Source organism: Seriola aureovittata, chromosome 3 (assembly GCF_021018895.1).
Source record: "Seriola aureovittata isolate HTS-2021-v1 ecotype China chromosome 3, ASM2101889v1, whole genome shotgun sequence".
NCBI classification, from domain to species: Eukaryota; Metazoa; Chordata; class Actinopteri; order Carangiformes; family Carangidae; genus Seriola; species Seriola aureovittata.
The window spans coordinates 14,354,640-14,375,580 of record NC_079366.1 but is presented as its reverse complement, the minus strand read 5'-3'; the positions used below and the strand labels follow the sequence as shown (position 1 = coordinate 14,375,580).

At 39.1% G+C, this 20,941-nt stretch overlaps 2 protein-coding genes across 2 annotated transcripts; both read right to left on the bottom strand.

Annotated features, from left to right (window-relative positions):
• Positions 1–278: 278 nt before the first annotated feature.
• On the bottom strand, positions 279–15,706 carry jpt1a (Jupiter microtubule associated homolog 1a). The gene is made up of 5 exons (XM_056371952.1): positions 15,486–15,706; positions 13,830–13,972; positions 5,588–5,685; positions 4,680–4,707; positions 279–1,802 (listed from the first exon to the last, which is right to left on the bottom strand). Exons 1-5 carry the CDS (start codon positions 15,539–15,541, stop codon positions 1,669–1,671), a joined length of 459 nt encoding a protein of 152 aa, XP_056227927.1. The 5' UTR covers positions 15,542–15,706; the 3' UTR covers positions 279–1,668.
• A 1,412-nt stretch (positions 15,707–17,118) lies between these two features.
• sumo2a (small ubiquitin like modifier 2a) lies at positions 17,119–20,180 on the bottom strand. Its single transcript, XM_056371953.1, has 4 exons — positions 20,023–20,180; positions 18,923–19,054; positions 18,656–18,727; positions 17,119–17,446 (listed from the first exon to the last, which is right to left on the bottom strand). The coding sequence occupies exons 1-4, from the start codon at positions 20,041–20,043 to the stop codon at positions 17,381–17,383; spliced, it is 291 nt and encodes a 96-aa protein (XP_056227928.1). The 5' UTR covers positions 20,044–20,180; the 3' UTR covers positions 17,119–17,380.
• Positions 20,181–20,941: the final 761 nt, after the last annotated feature.

The window sequence follows — 20,941 nt, the reverse complement described above, 5'->3', positions numbered from 1 at the left end:
TAAAATGTACAACTAACAGATCAAGGTCCAAAAATATCATATCATGTCATACAGGACAATAAACTGTCCCATATGACAAAGAATGGATTAAACCTTTACATCGGACAAGCTGGAACTGTTTAAAAAAAAAAGACTAAAACTAAAATGATTAATCTTAACTAAAACAGCTACCAAGTTATATAAGTTCTCTGCTGATTGACTAATTAATTCATTGACTAATCATTGCAGCTCTAAGACTGATCATTCACAAAGTTAGATAATACACAACAAATACAGCACATGGTCAAGATTGATTTTTAATGTTCACTTCCACTTGTGCCATTTCTCGAATTCAAATTTCTGCAGTGACTTACATCAAGCAACAGGAATTGGTATAGGATGCAGACAGACATGTCTTGCATCATAACACACATTAAAAATAGACACCACAGGAAAGACATTTCATGAACCTGAAATTCAGGTTATTTCTTGCACGACAGTTGGTTGACCCAGCAGTCATACATGTGACTCAAAAAGACAGAAGCAGGAGGGAGTTTGAATTTTGGTTTGAATAATGTGACGTGAGATCTACAAAAAGACTGTTGTATATTTCCAGTGAGCAGGGTCATTAACAAATGTATAAGGGGATAAAACAGGAGAAAAAAAGGCTGAGCTGTCATAAGGTCACTTGTCAAATCTAGGATGGGTTTACCAGAAACACTGAAGTGTCAGGACCAACAACATTCCATTAAGTTGCAATGGAAAAAAAACTAGACCTTGGTGATACTGGTAGGATGCAGTAACTAGAAACCCAACCTTGTTTGATGTTGTAGCCTAACACACAAACAGGCACACTTTATTTTAGAGTAAATTTTACCTATAAAAACATGGGGCACTCAAAACCGGCACTGGGATTACAATACTCTAAGGTTAGTGACTACAATATAAAAAAAGGCTTATTCCAATTCTGTTACCTGACATGGGGCCTACAGTACTTATCCAAAGACAAATGTTTGCATCCTTCAGATCACAATTACAGTAATTTATGTGGCTCCTATTTGGCTCCTATGTGGATAATAACGCTATAATCAGTAGAAAGATTCCAACTTCATGCAACAACAATACAACAATTATTCCACAAAAAAAAAACAAATAACAAACAGGTTGAATTATTTAAACAAAAAAAAAATCTTCACAGTTATGTTTCTTCTCACATTCATACATTACAGACCAGATGTGCATGCACGATGGGTCAAAACTGAACACAGTGCAAAAGTGACAGCTTTTTTCTTTGCTTGTGTTCTACAAACTGCTTGTATAATCACCTACAGCTCGTGCTGTTGTAATAAAGTTACAGGGGTTTTCCATTGGTAGATATGAGAAATGTGATCCTTGTACCCTTTTCTGACAGGTCTAATGCATTACAGGGACAAAGGCAGACTTTGAACCACATACATAGAAATACATAAAGTGCTTCTGTCAAAATAAACAAACAATAAAAACAGTACAAAACGGTTTCCAAAAAAGAGGTATCAAAACAATGCACTTGGGGATGTGGAGGAGACTGGTGCCTGTTGGACATCAGGATTCCTGTGGTACAGACAAATGGACTGGGGATCCTTATTTGGGGGAAAAAAAAAAGATGAGTTCAGAGACGAGTGGAGGTAAAGAGGGGAAGTTGGCTTGGATTCAACCCAGGATGAGGCTGGACTTGCCCCCGGGGGGATTCCTGCGGCCAGATGGTGCTCCTGCAGCTGGCTCCTCAGCTGGGGGGGCCTCTTCCGGCTGCTCTGGAACAGCTTCAGGCTCAGCCACACAGTTTTCTGAACAGAAGCAGGAAGACAAGTGAATAAGATTTACAATAAACAACCTTTATTTTCATATCTGCACACACTGCCCTGAGGGAAATCTTGAGCACTAAATAACAGAGTTTCGACAGTTTTACAGCTTTCAGCAACCTCAGCCATATCATCTACTACTGACAAAAATGTTTATTTTTTTCTTGCTAAGGTCCTAATAAATAGTCACACAGATTAAAATGCATCTGTCTTTCCAAATTCTTTTGGTGTTGTAGCGTACATACGTGGCCTGGCATCAGTCACAAGCTATTAAGGAAGTTCATTGTAAGGACATGCAGAGTTACGGACCCACAAGTGACACTTTGCGACTCTTCCCATCATCAAACTATCAGATTGATAGGAAACAGAGACAAAGGACCCCTCTTCCACAAACAGACCATGCTGTTAGCATGTCCGAATGACACAGAACCAGACCAAAGGTCAAAGGGTCAGCTCCAGAGGATTAACCAATGGACACCAGACAACTGGAGAATATAGGCAAAATCTCCAGTTTGTAACAATAAGACTTTGTCTAATGATATTTGATTGTTTCTTGTATAGAACATGTAAGACCAAAAGGACTGATTAACACTAAGGTGTGAATCCTGGCCTGTCTGTGCCATGCATGAACACACACACCAACCTCTCTTCCTCTGTCCCTCTCTAAATAAGAGTCATAAACTACATCCCACATCCCAATCCTGGTTAGTGACCAGCAGAACTCTCTTCACAGACACAAATCAAAGGATGAATGTCAAATTAAATATCTAACTGTTCTGTAATTCATGAGATGTTCCTATGCAATAGTTTAATTCCAAACTTCTATCCCATAGAATGTTTGAAATGTAACATGTAGGTTTTAAGACAATGTCCTTCATGTGACCATACTGTCAGCATCCTTCACACAAGTTAACACACACTACATGACATCCAGCATGTCCATATTATTATTATTATTATTATTATTATTATTATTATTATTATGATTACAGTCAAAGAACTGCTGTGTAATCGACATTTATAAAGTATTAGCTTTGTGAAATGTTTATATTGTTGTTTGATCAATTAACCCTTGTATCATGATTAATACCAGGTTTGAAGGATGTAATATGAAATCAACACTATTACTCCTCTCTGCCATTATTAGTGCAAGTAGTTTTCTATGTTATTTCACTTAATGTTTTGAGGTCATGGTGGAAGACGGATGTGCGAATTTATAGGGTAAACTCTAGATTTAAATTATTCCAGTTCAGTGGAAAATTACTCTCTTCTCCAAATGGAAACGCAGGAAATTGGGGATGCCCCTGATACATGCACCCGCCCCCCAGGGGATAAAACAGTCGTGATCAATTCACATAGTTCAGGCCAGAAGAGCTCAGAAGAAGAAAAAGAGAAACCCAGATGACAAGAAGATGCGAGAAGCGAGACACGATGCAGAAACTATCATCAAGTTTTCCTTTTTGAGGATTTTGACAACTTTAGAGTCATCTGGTCAACGCCAGTCTCCTCTAAAGTTATCCAACCAAAGTGAAGAGCATTAGAGTTTATTTCACATCAACCCGCAACAGATGCCAGCAGATAACATCTGCACGACCTCCTGCAGAGAAGCCGACCAGAAATCAAGAGTTCCCGAGACAGAAAGTCTCCTGGCAAACTCCACCAGAGCTGAACCGCTGAGACACAGGCAGAAACCGTCATCGTGATAACGGGACACGGCCTCCAGGAGAATCCACCTAGATCCCGCGCCTCCAGAGTTACCACGGCAACCACAGCCACCTGGGTTCCAGCCGAGGGTCTTCAGCTACAGCGCAACTCACAGTAGGCCGGTCTTAACACTCTGCTCATGACTGGGTTGATGTCGAAATATAGCAATATTTAATCATCAAACCTAACTTGTAGATGTAGTGTCATTAGCTGTATAGCCATAACATATCCTCTCCCACCATTGCCAACTCATCACACTGCTCATTTCCTTATTATTTTCATCTTTATGATTATTACACCTTGCATTTACTCTGTAGATAGTAGTTTAGTTAATAAACTCTTTTATTTACACCCAGTTGTTGTCCTGTTGTATTCTTTTGACGTAGAGACTGGAGATCCATTGAATCGAGAAGTCATGGCTTCCGATATGAGATTGATAAATTTGGCAATGAAGTAATTCACTGTTGTCCTCCTAGAGGACTGGTGCCCCATTTCAACGAGAGTAAATCCTAAAATATGGCGTTAACACTACAGTGTCAATGGTATCAGCTGATACTGAGTAAACCGTCAACACAGATAGCACATTTGCCAAACATGATAGGTTTCTATCCTAAAAGCCTTTTCTCTTGTAATGTGAAAAGTGAACCATTTGTGAACTATTTTAAATGCGAATAAATACATGAGCTAAGCAGCCAATAACGGTTTATGAATGAAACGACAAACAGAACTTCTGTACTGACTTACATGTGTGTAATACTATGACTAAGCTCTCCATTGCAATACAAGAACAATGATGTTTATTTCCATGACACCAAAGTGGTCTCAGACTGTTGGACCCCACTACATGCATTCATGCATGTATTGGCATGCGTATATATGGGTTCATACACTGCATGTGCACATGTACAGTTGTACAGTATATGTATGATGTGTGTTACATAGTGATCTTATGACATACAATTAATCCATTTTAAATTTTGGACCCCTGGTTCAGGGTCCATTCGGGAAGAGGAATCTCCCTTTCTAACACACTTGTCTTCTCTAATAAGTGCAGATGTTGTACACATTATGTTACAAACTGCTGTACTGTACATAAGTCTAGAGGGAGCTACAATAGGCTATCCAAATACTGTAAAGTGAGATGAAACAGGTGCTTACCATGATCGCGTACAAGATTTTCTCCTTCCTATAAAAAAAAAAAAAAAAAAAAAGCGGAAAAGGGATCAGTCTTTCAACAGCATTGACAGGAAAAAGGAACGTTTTTTGCTGTCAGTGTTGATGACAGTACAGATTTTGTTCTGTAGAAAAAACAAACATGTACTGGATGATGAAAGTAGTTATGACTTAAATGTTATTTAGTAAAGTTTTGTGTCTTTGTGCTGACGCTACATTTTTGACACATTAAGGGAAGATGAATAGAAAAAACAAGACAAGGTCAAAACCCAGTCCACTGCTGAACTGTGAATGGTTAATGTGCCTAATTGTGGACATAGTTGAAAATTGTTGCGCAACCCCTGTAACATCATTGCATCCTATCTGCCTAGTGTCAGCTGATTTCAGCCATTTATCCGTTTGCTTGTCTCCTACTCTCTGTGCTCATATGTACAGTATTCTAATACAGCTGTGATTTGATTATATGTCCTTGTAAAATGATTGCTCAGAGAGAAAGTTAGAAGTGACAGAATATCTTTCTTCTTTTGTCTCTCTCACAGCGCACAGTCTTTGCCTAGGTAAGAAACTGCCGCTTCATCTCTCTGCCACTCACCTAACAGGTTAGATGCGAGAGAGGGCATTACTGGTGACTCTCTTCTAAGTAGCCAAGGTTTGTCCAAAAAGTCCCTATACTTTTAGCTAAGTGCTTTTTTGAAGAAAAGTTCCTAAATGCACTTATTTGGCAATACTGCAGGATATAAACGCCCCCATAAAAGAAACTGACCTGACCCTGAGATTGCGGTCCAGCCAATAAATACATCAAGTCCGTAGGACTTTGGTTCGTTTCCTATTTGTCTGACCTCAGGTTTCACTTCATTTCTTTCCACAACTTGTGCTCAGAAGCATGATCTTACTGTAGCGGGGGCATCTGCTGAGTGATTGGTGGTGTGGTTCCCTCCTCGCCTCAGGGGGGCTGACGGCTCTCCACACAGTACACCTGTGGGCTTCCCACCTGGAATAAGAAGGAGATGTAATAGCTCAGATAGATAAAGCTTCACATGGGAGGTGCAATACATGTTCCTGATTTTTACACAGACAAAAGTCATGGTGACATGTAGTATGTCAGATCATAACGTACATCATCACAACAAATCCAATGAGGCTTGGAATAGTTGTCATTTGATCAGACGGTATTGTAAACAAGCAATTTAGTCAGAACGAAAGTGAGTGCACTTGAAATGTTGGTAATGATCCCCCATTGCACAGGAAAACTACTGTAAATTACTGTGGACCAGGAGGTCATTGTGTCAACTGAAGGATGCTTACAATATTAAATAATTTTACTGCACAGCTCATGTTTTTGCTTCTGAATAAGTTTGCCTAACCTGGAAATCTGCTAAGAATTTGATCAACAGGGTTAGTTCATTTGGGTTGGTTAATAGGGTAGGTTGCCATAGAGACTGATGTAAAGTAAGGGGTCATCAAAGAGGATAGAGGATGTCTCTGTCACAAAGTAGAGCACCATCAAACTTATTATTTAATTTCACAGATTCAGTTTATTATCGAAAGGTGCTATCAGACAGCAGGCAGTTACCACTGTGCCATCCCCTTGGCATTGCTGAGGCAGCTCCCGAGTCAGGATTATTATTGATGTCTTTCCTACATTACACTTTTTCTACAAATAGGCGCCCCAACACCATACTACTAAACATGACTGATGTTAATCCTAAAAACTCACATTTTAAATCGATCTGGTTCATCTTCTCGGATGTGAAAACATGAGATACAGAAAGTAAAAATTGGCATCTTGGCCATATTTCAGTTATGAAATCGCACCACATCGCAAAGTGTCTCTCTTGGCGAGCTGCTGACAGCACCGTCAGCCAGACACAGGAGCTAAGAGTATCAGAATGGCCAATAGAAATGAGTCACGCTGCCCTGCCCTGTGCTGTCCAGCATCTCATTGCCCTCTGATTCCATCACTCGTCTCTCTCATCGCTTCCATCACAATTTTGGGATTTGGCCGTTTTCATATAAGACTCTGGTTGTTAAGTTACAGCCTGCCACACTGTTGCTCCTGCATTGCTCTGTGCACTGTGAGGCAGTGAATATTTACCATGTTTACCATCTTAGCTTAGAGTAAATGTCAAGTATGTCATTAGTTTGGAAGCATTTAGTCACAAAGTTAAGTATTACACAGAATAAACCTTTGACGAGATGATGTCGCTAGATGAAAAGTCAGGAGGATGACTGTAGTCACTAAAATTAATCCTAATAGGTATATGTATATAGTTGTCAAGACCATTCACTCAAGACCACAAATGTGAACCTCATGGTGGTGCTAGATGAAAGGTCAGGGGACCACCAAAGTCACTAGAATGCATTCTCTGAGCACTGTGGGTATCTTCACCAAATTCCACGGCAATCCATCCGATAGCTGTTAAGCCATTCCAGTCTGAACCAATGTGGTGGAACAACTAACAACAGGGATTGTTGGAAAGCCCCATTATTGGCAGAAGAAATGGCATCTCAAAAATATGTCACTGAACAACAATATCTGAGGATTACAGACTGAAACCTGCTCTGAGGGAAAGGGACCTTCGGGGAAAACTGTGCCAATGCAGAAATATCCCATTGTCAAAGAGGCTGAAAACCCTGTCTTAACCATCCTTCTACACAGATCTTCCATGCTTCTTTCTTCAGATATCAAAAACTGTGAAACAATATAGAAATAACATTTGACTTAATTTAATGGCACCTGTAATGTCTGCTATATTTTCTTAATGCTGAACATTCAATTATACCAAAATAAGAGCCTATATACCTATAAGAAGGTACAGTGGGGTCCAAAAGTCTGACACCACTTTCCCACTTTAGATTAGTACAGGCACACTGTGCACTCTAAAGCTGTGAAAACAGGTCTGTAAATCAATAATAATAATAATAATAATAATAATAATAATAATAATAATAATAATAATAATAATGTCACACAAATATAAAACAAAAAAAATTTCAAGCGCCTACAGTTGCTTGAAAAACATTCAGTCCCCTTAACCTTTTAAGGACAGTGTGTATATTTATCTTCACTCTGTTACCTATGACGACAAATGAAAACATGTTTTAAGAACATTTTTACTAAAGTATTCAGAACTTTTGCTGTAGTCTCCTTCTTCCTCAGCAGCAAGGACAAAGACACTTTTCAAAACTTAAGAGAGGGATGAATGCAGCCAAAAAGATACAGAGAGGTCCTTCAAGAAAAACTTGCTTCAGAGTGAATATGACCTGAGACTGGCAATGGCCTGAAGCACACAGCCAAGACAACATTGAGGTGGCTTTGGGACAAGTCTTTGACTGACCTTGAGCTGCCCAGCCAGAGCCCAGATCTTAACCCTGTGGAGGGACCTGAACAAGGTAGTTCACAGACACTTCTCATCTAATCTGATGGAGCTCGAGAGAATCTGCCAGGAAGAATAGGAAAAACTGCCCAAATCCGTGTGTGCAAAGCTTGTAGAGACTTACCCAACTAGATGAGAAGCTGTACTTGCTGACAAAAGGGCTTCTCCAAAATACTAAATTAAGGATCTGAATATTTTGTAATGAGAGATTTCAGTTTTTGGCCAAGAAAAAATATCAATGAGTGAAGAGGTTTGAATATGCAACATTTTCATTTTTAACTTCACCTCCATCAACATGGTGATGTTTTTGGTTATAAAATGATAAAAAGGAAATACAGTTTTCATTGGCTCCAATCTTTTCACGCAAAGTAAAAGAACACTCCTATTTCCGACAATTAGATGCAAGGGCATCGTGTGTGTGTGTGTGTGTGTGTGTGTGTGTGTGTGTGTGTTTGTGTGTGTGTGTTTGTCTGTGTGTGTGTGTGTGTGTCTGTGTGTGTGTGTGTGTGTGTGTGTGTGTGTGTGTGTGTGTGTCTGTGTGTGTGTGTGTGTGTGTGTGTGTGAAATAGCTGACATTATGTTTTATTACGTAGCAGTTAAAAGACAAGGGGAAATTGAGACGGAACAGAAAGAACCAACCAAGACAAATACAGTCTTCTGACATGGTGTGACCTTACGACTCATATTTTGCCGGACTTGTCTTTGTGAGCAAATTCCTTCCAAACATTTCTGAGGAGTTTCCAACTATGCTTAGGGGAACTTTTCGAAGTTTCACTTTCATAATAATTGTCTTTCAAACAATAAAAACCAAATACTGATACCACCTGAAAAATATGCACTCCTGAACTCCTAGCATATCCTGCTGTGTTTCCCCCTAATGAACACACACTGTTCTTGTTATTACTACATTGGTGTGTGAGCAGGACAAAATAATTCTAGGAGACTCGAAAAAAAAGTTTTATGGAATTTTACACTGTATAAATCTTACCTGGCGAAGATCTGAGTGAGTACAACTGATCAACAATGTGAGGTATTCACTCAAGAGTTTCTGATCCTACACATTTGGTCAATAAGACTCTCTGGTGTGCAGGAACTTTGTCATAGTTGTCAAAAGTGCAGTGAATGGAAGAGAAGCATGGATGTAGAAAGTAAACAAATACTCAGGCACTGTTCTTAAAGTTATTTTCTGAATATAAGTACTGTTTTATAATAGTATTTCCATTTTGAAATTTAAAAAAAAAAAAATTATACTCAACTACATTTTACTTCCAGTTGTAGACGGTATAGTTTGAAGAAAAGCTGCAAGGTTTGTCGCGAACAAACTTCATGATGCTTTACAGAAAGGGCAGGCATTATTGACTTGTCATTTGTAGAATGTTCAAACGTTGGCCATTGAAAAGATGATTTTTCGTGACTGAGAGATGAAAAAGTGAATAGTGTTCAGACCAACAAGTCAACACTTCAATTTGGCTACTTTATTCATGCACGAAGGACAGATCTGATGTAGGATACACCAAGTCTCTCACTGAATGACAGAACTTGAGCTGCTTATATCGTATGATGTTCTGGGTGTTGAAACTAACATCTATTAGCCTCGAGACCTTTACCTCTGTGTTTCACTTTTATTGCTTACCTCTTCCTAAAAGGGAGTGCATCACTAAATCTCTGCGGGATGTAGATAAACTCATAAACAATATAACCATAAAATCCAGATATCTAATGGATCCCTTGACATCCTGCTCCCCCGAAGGTCAGCAGCTTACCTAAGGTTCACATTCTTAACATCCTTAAACCAAAGTTACCAACATGCAAAACAAATACAACCTTACAGCCGTGGAACAGATAGCCCATAAAATATAAAATACTGAGCTAAATGAACCCCTAACTATGCCTTCATTTTAAAGATGAACCAACTCTCTCCACAACTGCCATGACAGTATAATTGTCCATGTATGACAGCGTACAACAGGGCCAATCACTGTGTCTCTCTGTGACAGCTGCGCTGTGTACTTCAGGTCAAAACAGTGAGGAAAACACTCAGTGACTACTCTTTGAAAAATAGAAAAAGTTGATCATTTTCAAAGTAAAGAGACATTCTGACTCCATTTAATCAAAGATCAAAACGCTGTAAGGGCTACAGTCTCGTTTCTCTCAACCTACGGGAGAAGTAAAAGCAGGAATTGGGAAATGATACTTGACTACGTACTCAAGGTACAAAATAATGGCTTACACTGAATGTAGGAAGTAAAAGGAGGAAGAAGGAAATGTCAGACGAAAAGGGTGCGAAAGCTTCGACATGCATTCAGCCTGTGAGTACTTAGAATTTCTTTAAATATGCTTTGTAGTTTGTGTCTGATAAGACCAAAATAGTATTAGAGAAAAACTTGCCATTTGTTTTAGCTTTTTTTTTAAAAACATACCTTTTGAGTGTAAAGCTACTCTAAAAATGTTGATTATTGATAAGTAGTTGCCCTGCCTTCATAAACACGTTACAGGTAAAATGATGAAAACTGGCTACTATCCGAGTTGGGTGGCAACTCCAAACTACTTGGTGTAGACTGTCTGGTTGAGAAACCACTGCTTTGGTGATACAGAATCTATGCTAAGACTGTCATAATGCAGTGGAGTGCAGTGGCTTTCACAGAGCCCCGCCCTCCCAATTCAGTGTACAATTCAGCCACACCAACATCAAAAATATGGACCAGACTGAAACATACCTTTTCATGACAGTAGCAGCTGCAAATCTCTCTTAAATTCAGGGCCTGTCCTGTCTCATGATTTTGTGCTGCCTGTCTTTCCTGTGCTGAAAGTCTCTCTCCTGCATCTTGCAGCTCTCTGTCTGGACATCTTCACCTTTCACCTTCCTGGCTGAAGAAGTATTAGGATTATTCTTCTGAATTGAGAGTAAACATATCAAATGTTCAGTATGTAGGAAAAATATCAAAAATGACTCCTATCAAAGTGTGTTTGGAAGCACAGCGGGGACACGGGAACTTCAGTCTTGAGGAGCTGTAGTTGTAGTTGTAGCACAAACAGCATTAATTGAACATACATCGCACTGTACGTTCACAGCTATACTGCTAACTGCTAACATACTAGCCAACTCTGCTCCGGTCGCCAGCCTCACTGCTCTCAGCATTTGTTTTATCGTCAACGGCCCGCCATTACACTATAATGTACTGTGGTCTGTACAATCAGAGAACAGCTCATTTTCTTCAACAACTGGATAACTATTAAAAGAAGCATTTCAGCATTGCACTGTTGTGATTTCAGTGGTGTGGTGATGTTAATAGTGGCTTTAGCTGATTTTAGCTTGTTCTACTAGTTCTTCAAATAATCAGACATTAGAAAGTGTTTACTACAGTCCCTGAACCCAGTAGGTTCATAGTAGCGAGTCAGTGTTTGAGAGCTGTGAGCTCCTTTTGTGGCAAATGATTCGTTTGTAAAGTTTACTCAGTCATGAAACTTGTTAAATTAATTTTATAGCCTGAAGAACTTCCAAGGCCATCACTGAAGGTAGCATTGTTAAAGTTACAGCTGGCCTGTCTCATATTGTGACACATGCAATGTCAAATGAAGGCCGCACTCTACTGGCCCCCCCGAAAAAATATAATATTATTAATATCACATTCTTCCACATTTAACAAGAGGTATTTCACCATTTACAAGATGGGGTGGAGGACTGTCATGTCAAGATTGCTGTGAAAATTGTTGATTTTCTGTTGTTAATATTAAAGCAAGTAGCTTTTCCATTGTATGTAAAAGCTACTTGGATCATGACTTTTCAGCACCCGCCCTATATGCCAAACTGTCTCAAAGCTATTTGATGCAGCACTGGCTCTGAGTAAGTTGAAGAGACAGCACTTATAATAGATGTTTTCAGCTTAAAGGGTGTTTGTTTGTCTTTGTGTGTGCGGAACTGGGAAATATGGTTATAGAAAACTAGGAATCAAAAACACAGATTTAGCATCACTTTTCCTCTTATGCTTCCATTTCCTCTTTTAATAACATTTTTTTATGTATTATTCCACATTTAGAGAGAATCTACATTTCTGATTCAAGTGTTTTAGACAAACACAATATGCTTCCAAGTATATACTTTTTAAATTCTATAATTAACTCTGATCTAAAAAAGGACTTTTTCCTGATTAGAAAAGAAACACCAATGATTGAATATCTAATGACAGTAGGGATGCCACTAACAACTCTTTTTCTAAACTCTCTAATCTCTCAACTATTTTATCGAATAGTCGATTAATCTAAACGATTAATTTTCCTCCAGAAGATCTAAATGACACTCTGGCATGATCAATAAGCCCACATTCTGACCTAAACAACACTTCTTCAGTGTAATTTGTAAGGCAGCAGCAGACGAACTGTGGCTTTATGAGAGTATTTATCAGCTACAAGGACAAAAGATATTAAAAAGCTCCGTCTGCTAATGAACAGACAATGTTTATAAATGAAGTAATCCCTCACGTTTGTGACTGATCTCACTGTGCACGATAAAAGATAAGTCAAAAAATTACACTGGTTAAACAAGACTTAGTGAAGGGATTTGAACCCAGATGTGCTCAACCTCCCAAAGTTAGTCACTAACCAGCTGTAGGGATGGGTATCGTTAGGACATATCTTTACCATATCCATACACTTATTGATCCAGCTCAGGCTATTACTGGTTCTTTTTTAAAAAAAGAATAAATTCAGAACAAAATTAGAATTGATTGGGCTAGTTTGTCACAGCCAGTTGCTCAGTTTACAACAATCTGCCACACTTTAAGATCTGTGGTGAACCAAGATAATCAGTAAGACTAACATACAGACGGCTTTCGTTTTAGCGTTTCCCAACAGTCCACTACTAGCATAACCAGTGTGATGTTGTTGCGTAAAAACACCAAGAGACAGAGGACAAAAAAGATGATAAATTTTCATAGTCGACGTAGCCAATTATGGCAACTAATTGCGGTAGCCCTAACGACAAGCTGAAAAAGAGAAATCAATTCATTTGGGCACCTAAAGCCATTCTGTCAGTAGAACCTCTGGAAACAGCAAATGTTTTTCTTATATATTCAGCTGTCTGAAGTTTTGAGTAGCCAGGGGAGGCAGAAGAGCATTCAGGTCCAGCCTCAAGACAAAAGCCTGCAAAGAAACACTTATCTTCAAAACATGAGAAAAAAAAAATATTCTCCAACCTGTTCCTTGTTATCACTAATTTTGTCTTCTGGTTTTGTTTTTAAGTTACACCATCCGTAGATACTGTGGTAAACTGTCAAAATAAGAGGGGTATGAGAAACTGAGGCCCTGTTTAGACCTAGAATTAACATATGACTTCAGTGATCCGATCACAAGTGGTCAGCTTTAAGTATGTCAGTTCACACCTGGATTACAGTGAAATAACTTTTTATCCATTTGAAATAGTAAAATATTTTCAGTTCATTATGAAACTGTGTTGGGACTTATAAGACTGTGGCAGAGGATGTCGTGGGGTAGGTGGCCCTTCAATGTGGACAGGGCGCATTTGCGTTCACAATGCTAAAAGAATGTGGCCATGTGGCCCAGACCACTTCCAAATATGGTCTCAGTGATCGGATCTCAAATGCATCCTCAATGCCTCTTGGGTGTGTTCACACCTGAACTTAGAACTGTCCACTTCTGATCGGATCACCTGAGATGGATGTTAATACCTAGTCTGAACAGGGCCCGAGTTATAAGATTTCACACTCAAGCAAAACATTATGAGAAGTGAGACTGATTGTACCTGGTGGGTTGTTCCTTCGATTAGCATAGGGGTCCTCTGGCTCAGCGAAAACACTGGAGGCCATCTTGTTTTTCCGGACAGGAGGTTTCTCCTCATCTGCACCAAGTGAAATGTTGGAGCCACCACCAGGAGGGCGCAAAACCCTAGAAAGAAAGAGATGGTCAGAACTGTTAGTGAAAAATAGATTGCACTGGCCGATTTCCTGGAGCTTCTTTTCTCCATTCTAAAATTATTCATTAAAACAAAAATACAACCTGCCGTAATGCTGTGGTTCAGACAAGGAATGTACAGAACTCATCAATGAGAAATGATTCTTCATTCACACTTGTGTCAATCAAGAATCAATTTTATTTTGGGTCATTTAACAATATGCTATCATGTGCTATTTCCAGATTCAAGTCAAGTGACGGGGGCCTAATCAAGGTACTTTTTCCTTCTTTTTATTTTTTTTATTACTAACAAATTACATGAGCTTTCCTTGTGATGTGCCTGTGTGAACTTAATATGTTGGCTACTGTTGTTCCAACTGCACTGCATGCTGAGGAGTTCCAGCTGAAGTTATATTTGGTATTACCTTAACAATGCTTATGAATGATTATTCCGGGTGTTCCAAATGTTTTGTCTAACCCATTCTTTTCAACAATGGTAGACTAAATATTAAGAATACCTCTCAGAATAATGCAATACAGGTCAACAGCACTATTTACTAAAGCCTCCACAATGACCTTCATGAGGGAAAGATTTATTGCAGGGCTGATGTATGTGACTTCACTTTTAAGAAGGTGTGTCTAATAAACTGGCAACCAAGTCTATATCCATATTCATTATATACTTTTCTCAAAAATGGAAAGGTACCAATCCATAATGCTTTCATACTGCGGTCAATATTGGTCTAATGTATTTCTGCCTTTTGCAGTACGCGCATTGTTATTGTCGCGCTATGATGGAATTTACCGTAAAACTTATATAGTACTCACTCGTCCGTTTTAACATTGTGAATTTTTTATATGCAATATTCAACTTTTAATATAACTGGAAAAGCAATGGATTGCTTTCACAGCATCTCTACGATGAAAAATATAGATGTAGCTCGGGTTAATGTCAGGTGTGGCCAGCTGGAACAGGCCCTTGCCTCATTGAGGCAGGGCAGACTAGAGGATGTCTTATTGTACCTCACTGATCATCTTGAAAACTGATCTGAAATCCACAGATCTGACATGTCTTTTCATTTTCGGACAATAAACACGAAAAGCTAATGAGGAAATACAGTACATGCGCAAGCCATTGTGAGAGGCCTACATAGTTAACGCTGGGTACCGAGACGCCTAGTGTGTATTTGCTAGCTAAGCAGCATCTGTACAAAAGGGAGGGTACATGTGTGCTATCTTGCTAGCTAACGTTAAAAACGGCAATGGTCCATTCTGACCGCAAAAACGGGAAGGTGTGGTACGAGCTTTATCCCGGCACCGTCGTCCCATGGTTGGTTTCAAATCATTTCAAAGCAGGCAAGCTACAATTATGGGCAGGGGTCCGAACAAATATGTCCCCGATTTTACGTTAACCTATGTAACGTTGAGGTTAACGTCCGAGAAAGCTGGACTTGTTGGCTTCATTGTGGCTAACGGGTAGCGGAACGGTCTGAACGACGCCTTTTACCTGGAACTGCTTTTAGCACCGGGCTCCATCCCTTGAAATGTCGTGGTCGTCGTCATTGTTGCACAAGAAGTCGTGAAATATTAATTAGTCTAACAAGATACACGCAAATTACTCTTTCATTAGCAGTACTTCACCGCCTCATCATTGTCTGTCCTAGCCGGTGGTTCCCAGTAATCAACCTGCCACTGCCTCCAGTCTGACTGGACCAGTGTCAAATTGGCCAGGAGATATTTGACTTCCGGTGAAGCTTTCAAAATAACATACTAACCTAACAAATAAAGGTTGCGGTGTTATATAGTTTCATAGTTAATGTCGAACTTATATCGAATCCTACTTTAATTTTTTGTTCAAGGAGCAAATTATTTATGAATGAGGGTTTGTTCTCTATGGCCCCTTACTTCAACTAAAGTACAGATTTGCAATGTAATTTGAAGTCAAAAACGACGTATTTCCGGTTTTTTTTTCTTTGTTCATTTCTGAGGCGTAACACCCACAGCGGTGCAGATGCAACAGAAACCACTGTAGAAAGGGCGTTTTACACTCCTCAAGCACCTCCCACACGTAAACAGCTCCTTCTATGATTGGATCCTGGCACATCAATCAAGCCTGTGGTCGGATTAAGTATTTGATTGACATGCTATTGCTGTAATGTGATGTTGACCCAGAAGTCCACCACCAGTTTTAATCAGGTGTTTTAAAATAAGCTATTATTTATATAAGCTTATTAAAACATTATCTAAAACTGATGCTACTGTGGAGTGGAAAAAAAAACACTTCAGTGAAGCAGTCTGAATTAAAAATTCATCTTGTGCTTGCTGATATCGGAGGGCCAAACTGTACTTTAACTGAAATCCCCTACAACAGCCATTTTCATCTTAAGTGAGGCCAGACATAGCAACGCCTGCATCGAAGATACAAAGGAAACTACCCACTAGCCTACTCCAAGCAGTGAAAGTAAAATCAAGGCTGAAAAAGCCATCTTGCAGAAGAGTAGAACAAAACAAGTCGTTTATAGACTAAACAGTTATGTTAGGGATTATTGTAACAGCACATTAAACTTCCAGACGTAAGGGTGGATTTTCCTGTTCTAGGGATGGTGACTTGCAATCTGTGGAGATAGGTCAGACTAATCACACATTGCTTACAGATAACTATCATAGTGCAACATCTTTTCTGCATGCATGACTACTCCCATCAGGGTTTAAAAATTATTCCTGCACAAATATAGTTTTTTGCTGTTAATCAAGTGCAAATTCATAGTAAAGCAAAATCATCTTGGAAAATTGATTATCATTTCTTTTATAGACCTTTGGTGAAGCAGTTTACTGTAACAGGCTATTAAACTAAATGCACCTTTTTAATTGGCTTGGAATACTTAAGTATCCATAAAAGAAAACGACAAGAACATATGTTTAAAAAAAAAAACAAAAGAAAAAAAAACTCAATTTATTCCAATACTACATTTTCATAACAACAGATGTCAGTGGATTTAAAATGCAGGCGTACTTGACAACAATAACAAAATTCCATCTGAATCAAAACGTCAATGACATAAGTATAAAAACAAAAACAAGGACCAATGATTTTTTTCCCCCCAAAACTTCCTAAAAGAAAGAAAGAAAAACAAAAAAAATCATGACAAGCTTTTAATTTCTTCGGCACATTAGACTCACTGCAGCTTACAAGTTGTCTACAATGCGCAGTTCAGAAATGTTAACACATGAATGACAGTGTGATAAAATCTATCTACACCAACTGTGCTGCTGTCTTCCAGCATTTTGAAAAAGTATTCCACTGGATGGTATCAACACTGGTCATGAACATTTGAAGACTGGGCATAACAAACATGTTCTGGGATGAAGAGGGGAGGTAGGGATGTTCGTAGGAAACAGTCTTTAAAGAGAAGAGCCTCCGGTTTGCTGTTGGAACACATCAATCGTGTCTTCATCCTCCATTTCTAGCTGTAAGGAAAAATTCAAATGTCAGTTGTGAATGTGCTCGTTAGTGACGTAGTTGTGTGAAAGACAAAAAGACATGAGCACTATTCCAATGCTTTTACTGAACTCATTTGGGGGGGGGGGGGGGGGGGGGGGGGGGGGCATTGTGACTGACTTTTCACCACAATTGGAGACCCCTGCAAATAAACTTGTCTTATTCACTCAATAGAATTACTTCTGGCGTGAACATGCCCTCGTCAGAAAATTGTTTTCCATTCTGCATAGTTTTTCCTCCCCCATTTGTTACTATTAAGCATTGGTTAGCCTTCACTGTGAAGCCATTTAGGGAGTGTTGACACTGACAGTGAGGTCAGCTAATGTAACCAAAATTTTGTTCAACAGTTTTGGATTTATGCACTTTCACTTTAAGTTTTGTAAGGTAATTAGTTAGAAAGATAGGCAGGGGAAACATTTATTTATAAGGAGATTAGGACAGAAAACAGAGAATGACCTAATGTTTGTGTGTTGTAAGCAAAAAGAGGGTAAAGAGCTCATAAAGTGGTTAGAAGAGGTGCAGAAGCTTAGAATAGTCTACTTTGAGACTCCCAAAATGAAAGAAAACCAAAACTTTTCTTTATATACCTGTTCTATGGACTTAAAAGGCAACACAGCTGTATCATTGACTGATGCTGACAGCTGCTCAGTGCCGTTTGTAAAGTGCTTTATTTGTATACAATATCTACACTGTAACAGTGCAACAGTACTGGACAAAGCTGATGTGAGAGCGAGTCTACAATCATTTCAGTCTTCACGTATAAAGTGAAAGAGAACCTCCACAGCACGTGTTTAGACTTGCTGTACTCGTGCAGCAACTCAACTCAAGCTTGTTTCCGTGTTGTCTAACAGTACAGACTTTTAACTGTGATGATGTACACATAAATTCAGACCATCATGTATCAATCAAGTCATGTTAACATATATTCCATAGTGAATTCAAGGTAAGTACAGTGTTTGTCATGAATTTGAAATGAGAGTCAATTAACCTTAAGCAGCATCCACCAGCTGATACTTCAGTAGCATTTCTGTAAAGTTATTTTTAACATTTACAATTATACACAAATTAGCAATACGCTGAGATTAATATTCATTCTCTCATTCAAGAGTAGTTCATGATCATGAAATTTTATTCTACACGTGATCATATGTAAAATGAGCAAAAGGGTGTAGCCTTACCTGCGAGGGTGTGTCTGTTTCATTGATGGGCTGACCATCAAATCGAAACCGTATTTGCCTCATTGACAGCCCCTGAGGGGACAGGCAGAGAAATATTGTGTTTAAAACATTGTAAACCAACATAATGGGATGCTCTGGTGACCATTTTCATTCTTGTAACCATCAACAACTTCGTGTGGCAACCAGTGAGAGATAATCAGTGTTGCAAAGTTCTTCCTGAACCAATGACATCTTTTGAGCAACCTTACAACAGTGTAGTAGTCTCACCTGTCGTTCACAATACGCTTTCATCAGTTTGCTGAGAGGAGTGTGCCTTTTGATCTTGAACTGCACCACTGAGCCATCCTGCCCTGCCACCTTTAGGTTGATGTGCTCATTGTTCTCCGTCTTCACTCCCTCCTAAAAGGAAAGAAAAACATAGTGTGCAGAGTCAGGTAACTATCAAGATGTAATGTAAGGATAAACAAATATCCTATTAAAATGTGACCTCCAGCAAGTGTAATGCATAAGCCCCCAACCACAAAACCCTATCAGTGAGGGTCAGATACAATTTAAGATTCATGTGCCTCAATCACTTCTGACAAAAGTATCAATGAACTCGAACGTTAATCACAGGTCAAACTCATGGAAATGTATGTGAACTGATTTTATTTCAGTAACATCTGCTTGACTGCACCTGGTATGCACAGACCTGAGAGTCGGTGTGGTTACTGAGCGCAGAAAATGAAGCAACATTACAACTTCAACGTTAGCATCTAGCATTAGCATTAAGCAAATCAATTGACAATGGCCTACAACTTCGGATAATGTCCAACGGCCTAACCAGGGTGGACACCGTATCTTGCACTTATCAACAATCCCTCTTATTCTGACACACTTGGGGGTGAGCCGGTGGTGAGCACAATTCAACTATTTCATATTGGTTAACGGTTTTTGTTCAAACAATCCATTTTGTCCCGTGGATGTTGTTCGCTGCGGTCTCTTAAATGTTACTCACCTTTCTTCTGTTCTTGTTAACGTTAACTGGACATGCAACAGCTATTTCGCTTCGTGGTACATGTGCATCACTAATACCGACATCAGCATTGAATGGGTCTGAATTAGTCGTATTTAAAAAGACGAGAAATTAGTATTTATTTCATTCGACCCGGGTCTCTGGTACATTAGCCACGTTAGCTTATTATGCTAACTTCACCCGCTAGCTTGCTAGCTTGCTAGCTCTGGTTTGTGCGGTTAGCATTCTCTATAATTATGATCGTTGGCGAAATGGCCGCACGGGTGGCTTTTCATAGTGTCATATCAACAATTATCGCACATGAATTGGATAAACACTGTAAATAACCGCCGGTACAAAATCCGTTCCTTACCTTAGGTTTTTCGTCTGCCATGGCTGCTGCTGTGTCTGTCTGCGCCTGTTCTGCTGCGGCTGCGCCGTCTGGCGCGCCACTTGGCGTCGGCTGCAGTGCACACAGCTGCGCCAGATCAACTGGGCGCTCTTGAAATGTAGTGTGCCAAAGCAATGCTCGTTCAACTACATGCGTACTTCCAGAGTCTCAATTTAGATGTCAGTTTGCATATTGAACATTTTAATGACGTGTACCATGTGACACCATAAACTCTTGACAGTGAAGGTGCTTAAGAAATGGAAAGTAACTAAGTACATTTCCTCAGGAACTGCACTAATGTACAATTCTTAGGTATTTGTACGTCACTATTTCCATTTCATGCTACTTTTTACTTAACAAACCACTAAATTTCAGGGGGAAACATTGTTCTTTCTATTCCACTACATGTATTTTACAGCTTCAGTTGGTTACTTTTAAGATGACGATTTTACACAATGGATATATCAAACCAAATACAACACATTGTTAAGGATTAAACCAGTGGTTTCCAACATTTTTGGCTTGTAATATCTTAAAAAAATGTATGATTTCAGTCTGAGTTCATCAATCAATCAACTTCATCAATTAGTGATTTTTTTACCCTTTAAAAAAAAAACAGACGTGTATCAGAACGTTTTTCTCTTTCCAATCACATTATTCGTTTTATAACCTCTCAGATTTATCTGGTGTCTCTATAAATCTGTATGTAAAACTGTTGTTCAAACTAGCTCAACAACATTAACATACTGCTGACACATAGATGCTTCAGTATTAATAATCTAATGATATCATATATAATAAATTATCTGTCAGAGGGACCAAATCAGTACTTTTCTTAAATACTTAACTACATTTTGCTGCTATACTCACATACTTTTACTTCCATGCAGCACTTGTAATG